The sequence below is a fragment of the Rhinoderma darwinii genome, chromosome 4 (assembly GCF_050947455.1).
Source record: "Rhinoderma darwinii isolate aRhiDar2 chromosome 4, aRhiDar2.hap1, whole genome shotgun sequence".
Taxonomy (NCBI): Eukaryota; Metazoa; Chordata; class Amphibia; order Anura; family Rhinodermatidae; genus Rhinoderma; species Rhinoderma darwinii.
The window spans coordinates 299218419-299228325 of NC_134690.1; the positions used below are offsets into that span (position 1 = coordinate 299218419).

Genomic DNA, 9907 nt, shown 5'->3' on the forward strand with positions numbered 1-9907 from the left:
CGGCACCAGAGGCTACAGATGATTCTGCAGCAGCATCGGCGTTTGCAGGTAAATCGATGTAGCTACTTACCTGCAAACGCTGATGCTGCTGCAGAATCAACTGTAGCCTCTGGTGCCGATGTGGCCGACACGATGCAGGACCTGTGAGTGACGTCACAGATCTGCACTGCCAGAAGCTGGGCGTTCTGAAGAGAAGTGAATGATAGTTCTCATCAGAACGCCCAGCTAGTAAAAGTAGTAAACACGCCCCGATGTACACACATAATACACGCCCAGTTGTACTTTTACTTTTCAACACGCCCAGTTGTACTTTTGCAAGCCTCATTTGCATAAATACAAAAATGGCCATAACTTGGCCAAAAATGCTCGTTTTAAAAAAAATAAAAACGTTACTGTAATCTACATTGCAGCGCCTATCTGCTGCAATAGGAGATAGGGGTTGCAAAATCTGGTGACAGAGCCTCTTTAAGTGTCTCCATGAATATGTGAAGCGGAGGGCTTCAGGGACCGGGACTGTCTGCCGTAAATGTACTGCGGGCAGTTCATCTAACATATGTTAATTACACGAGCAATTAGCAACTTTTTCTATTGAAAATGAAGATTTTACAGAGGGCATTCATATGTGCGGTAACTTCTGCTGGCTCTGAGGCATTGTTCGCATACATCTCGCTCACATGATATTTTAGAAAGAGCACAGCTGTATGAGCCATTTAACACTGCTCAACTAGGCACCAAAATAGCTTACTGGGCAAAGATTTATGCTGGAGAGTAATCAAAAGTAGTGCAAAGGAAAAGTAGAGCAATTCCAATCTGCTTTCACGAAAGAATCTTGTACTACAGGCAACTTTTCCTTTTGCCATCAGTTTTTTGTCAAATCTGCAATGAGTTAAAAAAAATAAAAAAATCACTAGGTTTACTTGCCATAATTAAAAAAAAAAAAAAAATAAATAAAAAATTTGCAATAACACATTGAGATGTGCTATATCTGTCCAAATTTCACATCAGAGCACCCTGTACAGAAATGCCATGTCTAGAAGACATTTCTTGAGCCCCTAAAATGTACAGCTTACTTCTGGATTGCTTCCATATATAACAGATATAGATACCATGTACAGTACTTGCCAGTGGTAAATATTTTGACCCTTGAGAAATTACTGTTTGTGAGTGTATGTATGGAAGTATGGTTTTACATGTCCACCTGTATTCTACAAATTTCAGACATAACTTACAGCAGTGACAAGTCTTTTTTATTTTTTTCGTTTTAGGTCTTTGTCTAGACTTGGACCCGGATATTGTGGCAGCTCTGGATGATGATTTTGATTTTGATAACCCTGAAAACCAGATAGATGATCACTTCATATTGCTAGCCAATAATATTACTGCCACTGACGGGTATAGTATACCTCATGAATTGTTGTTCATAAACTATACAATTTAATTAAGTCTTATACGTGTATAAAATGTTTTGCTTTATATTTGGTCTAGTTTGTGTGGCCTACAGATGCATTGTTGTGTAAATATTAATCTATAGACACGGGCATGGAGCGGAAGATATTGACAGTGAGGAAGATGATGATGATGGAAGCCAAGAGGGTAACTTTGACTCAGATGGCCCTGTTTCTGATGATGATGGAGAAGATGGTCCCATGAGAGAGTTTATGTTTATGCAGGAAGAGACAAAGAGCAGTTTCTCACAGTATTCTATGTCTTCCTCTGTCATGAGGAGGAATGAGAATCTTACACTACTGGATGAGCAGTTTGAAAAGGTACAAGATGCATTGTGATTAAAATGATTGTTTAATCTTAGAACATGAATGTGGGAAATAGACAAACTGTTTAGAAACTAGTTGTCAGGGCTTCATGGTGTCTTGAATATCTCATGCATTGTGTCTCCTCCAGTAAGCTGGAGATACGATGTGGAATAAATGCAGGCGGTGGTGAGTTTTCATATATTTTATTCTGATAAGGCTAGCGGCTACAATTTACCACTGTTACAGGCTGAGCTTTTTGGATGGTGAATGTCTGCACTCTTTGCTTTGATTTGTTTCGTTGAGCTTGATCTGGAGAGAATCATTACATTTGTCTTATGTTTTTCTTTTTTAGTTTTATGAGCAGTTTGATGATGATGAAATTGGGGCCTTAGATAATGCAGAACTGGAAGGATTCATCCATGCAGGTAGCAACCGCCTTCAGGATGTTGTAGAGAACTTCTTCAAGGAGAGGGCAAAAGAGTAAGTTACATCTATATTATTCACATATGAGATTGTGATCATAGTTCCAAACTACTATTAGGCTACATTAACACGACCGTGAAAAATGGTCGTGTGACCCACGTTTTTATTAACGGCAGTCACATGGCCGCTTTCCGAACCCTGAAGTCCTATAGGTGTATTCACACGACCGTTTTTTAATGGCCTGTGATTACCGGCCGTCTAAAAATAGGACAAGTCATGGAAGACATGGAACTCAATGGATCATTTTTTACCAGACGTTTTTCAGGAATCAATCCTTGTAACAGCCGGTAAAAACTGATCATGGCCGAGGACTCCCCGTACACTGCGCTACTTTGATCGCTGAGCCAGGCGATACCCCTGGCAGCACTGTCCATATATGGGCAGTAAAGTCAGGGTTTTCAACTATGGAGTCCCCGACTAAAGCATCGCAAAATCTCTGGCCCAGGGACTCCGGTCTAGGGAAAGCCCTTGACTTCACTGTAGGAGCGGAATCCTCGGCGGCCAGACCCCTCTCTACCTGGGGATACCGCTCCTGGAGAAGCCACCGGCGTCACTATGCATATATGGACAGTGACGTCAGGGGTTCACTCCTGATGCAGAATCCCCGGCCGCTCTAGCAGGGGATTCAGCTCTTAGAGGAAACCCCTGACGTCACTGTCCATATATGGACAGAGACGTCAGGTGCTCAGTCTGAGCGGAATCCCCAGCCAGAGGGATTCCACTCCTACAGGGAGCTACAGTGGTACTATCTACAAGGGGGTGGTGCTATCTACAAGGGGGTGGTATCTAGAAGGGGTGTGTTACATGGGCACTGTGGCACTATATGGGGGGATGTGGCACTATGTCCGCTCTGGCACTTTGTATGTGGGCACTATCTATAGTTGGCACTGTGGCACTATCTACAGGGCCCAAAAAAACCCTGACAAATGAAATCCATCCTTTTTTTTTTCTTTTTTTTTTGTTTTGTTAACGGCCACGAAAAATGGACAGACTGACTGGAAATGGATGAAAATTTAGAGACACACTGATGCAAAATGGCCATGACAAATTGGCAGTTGATGAGTTTTTGATGGCCATTTTTTTTCACTGTCGTGTGAATGTAGTCTTACAAGGGTTAATTCTTAGTTATTTACGCAACCTGTGACACTCTGTTTTTAGTAAACTAATTGTATTAAATATACAGGGGGGGGTGCATAAGTAGGCTTACAGGGGAAGATTTTTCCAACTGTCTAATTACAATCTTGTGAAGCAATTTTGAATAAAGAAACATAAGGAGATGACATTATTAGAAAAATAACTTGGTCCGATGAAGCCAACTTTAAACTTTCAGGTGCTGTTAATAGGCACAATTGTGTTTATTACTCAACAGAAAACCCCCTTGCAACAACTGAACAGTTGAATTAACCTGGGGTTACAGTTTGGGAGGTTTCATGTAAAGGGGTAATTGGACCTATTTTCTACAATGCAACGGTCACCTCAGACCTGTACCTTAACATGCTCCAAGAAAATATAATACCACAATTGCAGTTGGAGCATGACAATGTAGACTTCTCTTTTCAGCAAGATGGAGCCCCTCCTCACTATGCTTTAGCGGTGCGTAATTTTCTTGGTGATAAATTACCCAATAGGTGGATAGGTAGACGAGGTTGAATGGCCACCATGATCACCAGACTTTACCATGATTCACTTTTTTTTTGGGGGGGGGGGAGTTATCAAAGATAAGGTATATTCAAAAAAAAACACGCATGGTTGATAACAACATGATTCAGTTCATAAAAGAAGCATGCCAAGAAATGCCAATAAAGAACTTTGTTCCAAAGTGTGTGTGTAAAAACTAGATTACAACAATGTGTAAATAGTGAGGGCCACACATTTGAGCGTTTACGAGATTGTACTTAATTGTTTTGTTCTATAAAATACTATTTAAATTGTATACCTACTTATGCACCCCCTTGTATATATTTTTTTTAACTATCGAAAAGCTATGCAAAATCTGGTATTCTATGCTGTAAAGTAAATGCTCCTGCTGGTGAAGATCGTGTTTGGCAATGATACTATTCTAGAGAATAGCTATTTTACCATTTCCTGCAATATTTAAACCTGGCTCCAGAGGTGCAACTACCTGGCTCCAGAGGTGCAACTACCTGGCTCCAGAGGTGCAACTACCTGGCTCCAGAGGTGCAACTACCTGGCTCCAGAGGTGCAACTACCTGGCTCCAGAGGTGCAACTTCTCTTCAGCTACGACATTCATTATGAATCTAGCTAAAGAATGTCGTTTCTCTCAGATCACAACGTTCCTATACCCAGAACACATGTTCTATTTTTGTGTAGCTTAACCTGAGCTTTTTTTATTGTTTTTTTTTAGTGGAACGATCTAACTTCTTTTCCAATGTTTTTTATAATAGTGTAAAGTAATTTGTGAGCTTATCGTTGTTTATAAAGTTCAGTGGTCAAAGTCATTTGAATTGGTGATATGCTATTCTGTTTCTGAAGATGTGTGAAACTGAAAGATCTGGATCACAGATCGGAGTTGGATTTAATTGAGGAAGATGAAGGAGATCAGGAAGAAAAGCAAACTATAGTTATAGAAGAGCCAGGGGAGAAGTGGGACTGTGAATCTATCCTGAGTAAGTACACGACTGTATTATTTTAAGTCATTTTATGGTGCCATAGTGCAGCAACTATTTTGCTATTAATTTAGTTATCAATGGCTTGTTTGGCCTATTTGGTCTTGCGGTCATGAAGCTGATATGGTAAAAAAAAAAGAAAAATCATCTTTTGTCTAGTTGTATTTTTTTCCTTTGTGTAAATATAATTTGACCACTTTTCCATAGCTTACTTGAATAGTTGTGTCAAGCTTTAGGGTATGCTCACACGGCCGTTTTTCGGGCCGTAAACGGCCGAAAAATTTGAGGCAGAACGCCTCCAAACATCTGCCCATTGATTTCAAAGGAAAAACGGCGTTCTGTTTCGACGGAGCGTTTTTTCGCTGTGTTTTTTTTTACATGTAAAAAAAACGGCAGCTAAAAAGAAGTGCCGGACACTTCTTGGGACGCTTTTTCTAGCCGTTTTCCATAGACTCTATTGAAAAAAGCTCCAAAAACTGCCATAAAAAAACGCAGCGAAAATCGCGAGTGGCACAAAAAAACCTCTGAAAATCAGGAGCCGTTTTCTCTTGAAAACAGCTCCGTATTTTGAGGCGTTTTTGACAGCGTGTGAACATACCCTCATTCTTCAAGGGCAGGATCATACACATGCTGTTTTTTGTTCAGCTTTTGCCCATGTTTTTTGAACCAAAGCCAGAAGTGAATCCAAAAAAAGGAAAGACAGATTTATCACCTATCTTTTGTGTCCACTTCTGTGTTTGGCTAAAAAGTGAGGAAAAAACTGCATCAAAACTGCATTTGTGATCCTGGCCTAAATGTTTTTTTCCTTATTTACAGGCACATATTCCAATTTGTATAATCACCCACAAATTATCAAGGATCCATCAAAGGTAGGCTTCTAATTTCTTTTTATTGTCTTTAGTGTATAGTTACCATGTAACATATCATAAGTCATGTCACACATGTTGTCTTCATCTGCAGTAGGGTTGTCACTATACCAGAATTTGGACTTCGATACAGATGCTTTGTGTAGTATTGCGATACTCGATACCAAAACAATTGTTTGCCAACAAAATAAAAAAAAAATAAACGCTATAAATTTGTTATCACGGTCGCGACGATACCGAATATGTGTATATTTTATATATTGCGACTTTATTTTAATGTTTATTGTAAAATGTGTGTGTACTTTGGTTAACATTACTTTATTTTTTTTGTTACTTTTGTATTTTTAAACTTTAATGTACTTGAATATATCTATATGCCAGTACATTAGCCTGTGTACTGATAGTACACAGGCAGTTGTTAGGACATACCGAAGTATGCCCTAACAGGAAATATGGCCATTGCCCCGCTCCTGACAAGTGTGCGCGTGCAGTCAGCATGAGGTGATGCGGCCGTCGCTGCACTAATGAGCGGCGGCGCAGGCACTGAACACAGAGGACATGGGTGTCTAGCAGTGCGCACCACCATGTTCTGTCTTCAGTGCCGGTGCTCATTAGTGCAGCGCCGGCCGCATCACTTCATGCTGGTCACGCGCGTACACTTATAAGGAGTGGGGCAACGACTGTATTACACAGCCGCAGCCCTGCTCTAACTAAATTCATGTGTTACAATACTCAGCTGTGCGGCCGCACAGCTTAGTATCGAAATACATGAATTAACGGTATTGAACCATTTGAGGATGCACGGCATCGAAATAGTATAGAAATTTTGATGCATCGTGCAACCCTAATCTGCAGTGTATTTTATAGTGGTGCTAGTCCATAATATAGTAACTGGGTTTTTTTATATGAAAATTGCATAACGTTTTTTTGGGGGTGTGTTCCTAAGGCCAAGCCGATAAAGGTATCTGACAAAACTGGAATTCCACTGGGAGTTCTTCCAGTAAGAAGGCAAACAGCAATTCAAGTAGAGCGTATGGAAATGATTAATAATGGAGACTTGCCCAAGGTGTCACCCCAGACAAGCACCAAACATGAGACGACTGATGACCGAAAAGCTAGGAAACAAGCAATAAAGGGAGAACGCAAGGTGAGCATCTCCTCCCTTATGTTTCCACAACATGGTCCCGTGGCCAAAAATCGCTTTGTCCGGTAAAATTCCCACACCCACATTCACTTTCATTACTTGCCATGTACGCTATGGAACATAGTGATCTTTGGTCGTGCGACTTGTGTTGTAGCCAAAGTCGCCGTGGAGCCCCAGCCTAAAACTATACTAGAAAGAGAGACACGCGCACACAGATATACACACACGCACGCACGCACGCACGCACGCACACACACACATACCGATAGATAGATAGATAGATAGATAGATAGAGATAGGTACACAGACAGATACACACAGATAGATAGATAGATAGATACACACACACACAGATAGATAGATTTAGATATAGATCGATAGATACACATAGATAGATAGATAGATAGATAGATGCAGCAATTATGGGTAAGTGCCACCGACTAGAATAGTATTGTGATCATTGTGACGGGTCGTCAGAATTATCACATGCTCAGAGACCATGCTGATTGGTCTCTGGGCAGAGCTCCGTGATGTCAGCTGTCTAGAGACAGCCGCATCACAGAGCTAAATATCGCCACGGAGCGGAAAAAAGGTATAACTCTGCAGTGACATTCCAGAACGTCCTGCAGATTTAATTTCAGACGTTTATAGTCTATGGGCGGTCCGCAAGGGGTTAAAGGCTATATAAACCTTTTGAAACGTGCAAAAATTTTTTTTTAGGAAACTTGGATCAGTGTGTTTTGTGTAACTTTGGAAATGCTTTTTAATCAAAATAATTGGAACTTTTTTAGATACAGCTGCTCTGTATTCTCTGTATAGAGCATCTGTACCTAGCGCTATTCACTGAATCCTTCAGACCCGTGGACCTGACGGGTTGAGTGACACTGGGTCCTGCATGTCCCCGATATGCAGGATCCACCTGTTATTCATCTAAGTTCATAACTTAGATGTGATAGTTTACAGGAGGATCCGACCCACTGTCACCTAACCCGTAAGGTCCACGGGACTGACTGATTCAGTGAATAGCGCTAGATACAGCTTCTCTGTATAGAGAATACAGAGCAACTGTATCTAAAAAAAAGTAAAAAGGATTTACAAAGTTACACAAAACACACTGATACACATTTTTATTTAAAAAAAAATGTTTGCCTTTTAAAGGTTTACATAGCCTTTAATTTTAGTGGCGTGATATCTCAGTAGTACTTGTATAACTTATTGTGGACTCTGTAGATGGGAGATACTTTTTATACTTGAATGAAATTAAGTATGTTAAAGTGCACTTGTGATTAATTTCAGGAACGAAGAATGGAGAAGAAGGCCAATAAAGAGGCTTTTAAAAAGGAAAAGAGCAGACAGGAGAAGGAGCAACTGAATTTGAGGCAGAACATTCACAAACTTAAGTTAACATAAGCGATTGACAAGAACACCCGATTGAAGATCTACGTACAGGCATAAGTAGTGTGTGACACTACCAACGAAAGAAACTGGATTAACGGAGTCCTCAAACGCAACGTTTACTATATATGCAAAAACACACACCGTTTTTATTTTGTATTTGACAAGTAGTAAAAGTCAGTTCATCAGTGCGATACAGCCATTAAAAAGGGTGGGTGCCAACGTTTGTCAAGTAATACAAAGGCAAAAGTGCAATAGTAATCGGAGTGTAATACTTCAGGTTTAAAGTATGATCTGCAATGCAAATGCCAATCCTAGGTCATAAACAGGCAATTGTAGGTACAATACCATTGAGCCATGGGGAAATGAGAGTGAGAATAGAGCATAAAGCGAAACAATAGTATATATATATTAGCCCAGCACTTCTTTTTCTTCATATGGATACATACGTGTGTAATACTGCTAGATCAAGAGAATACTACACACCAACTCTTTACATAGCTGTAAAAACATCAAGCACCAGAAAAATTGCACGATTTTACAGGATGAATATTGCAAATTACCTGATTTTGCTAAGCAGAAACCTTAACGGCTATGTACACCTTTTAAAACGTTGTTTTTGTTTTTTTTTTTAATAAAATTGTGTTTGGTGCAATTTTCTAATTTTACTTTTTATTTAAAAAAAAATGTCAACTTTGAGATACAGCTGCTTTTTATTGATCACATCTAACTTATATGTGATCGGTAACAGCTCAATTCTGCATGTCAGAGACACGCAGGACCCGCTGACACTAAACCAGCCAGACCCGCTGACCTGACTGATACAGGGTTTAGCGCTAGTTACAGCTGCTCTGTATACAGGGCACAGATGTTGCCTTAGTTTTATATTGACTTTTGGCGCACTAGAATAAAAATTGAACGCGTCCATGAAGCGTTAGCATTTCGCATCGCCGCATACTAATGTAAGTATACTTGCAACTTATGTTTTGTCCACTAGATGGCAGTCAAAGGGAATTAAAGGGGTTTTCCCATGAGAGACATTTATGACATCCACAGGATATGTGATAAATGTCAGATAGATGTGGGTCCCACCTCTCCGCTCTGTGTTGCTGGTGAATGAGGTGAATTCCGACCATGAAAAAGGTTATATGGTCGTGAGTTACGTAAACAGCATAGCTCGCTGAGCTACACGGTTCCTGTAAATCACATAGAACTGAATGGGCGTTACAGAAACACCGTAGCTTGCATGCTACGCTGCTTCTGTAATTGGCATTCACTACTGTCGTGGAAGTCAATGGTTCAAAATATATTAGACTGAAATTTAGACGAATGTTCCAACAGACACTCACGCCAGGAACTTTATCCAGCATCCTAATCAGATTTCATACCTATATATATATATATATATATATATATATATCTGGGGTTTATTGCCATTCTCAATTAACGATAATATCATTCAGAAGGGGTGTAGGCTTGAGGTTAACCAATCAGAGGCAATGTGACAATATTTCAAATTCAGCCAATTACAGACATGCGATACATTCCAGATACATCATTTATAATTCTTCACACATCAGGTTTGCAGGTGCCCTCTTGGCAAGAATATTCCTGTAAGATGGGGGAGGCATTCCCACATT

The 9907-nt window shown here is 40.2% G+C and overlaps 1 protein-coding gene across 1 annotated transcript in view; it reads left to right on the forward strand.

Annotated features, from left to right (window-relative positions):
- The window catches only part of LTV1 (LTV1 ribosome biogenesis factor), a 57283-nt gene extending 48361 nt beyond the window's left edge, over positions 1 to 8922 (forward strand). The window contains exons 5-11 of the mRNA XM_075862663.1: positions 1266 to 1392; positions 1532 to 1766; positions 2104 to 2231; positions 4729 to 4862; positions 5679 to 5731; positions 6675 to 6875; positions 8169 to 8922. Coding sequence (XP_075718778.1) covers positions 1266 to 1392; positions 1532 to 1766; positions 2104 to 2231; positions 4729 to 4862; positions 5679 to 5731; positions 6675 to 6875; positions 8169 to 8282 — 992 coding nt within the window. The 3' untranslated portion in view covers positions 8283 to 8922. The remainder of the gene's footprint in view (positions 1 to 1265; positions 1393 to 1531; positions 1767 to 2103; positions 2232 to 4728; positions 4863 to 5678; positions 5732 to 6674; positions 6876 to 8168) is intronic.
- Positions 8923 to 9907: the final 985 nt, after the last annotated feature.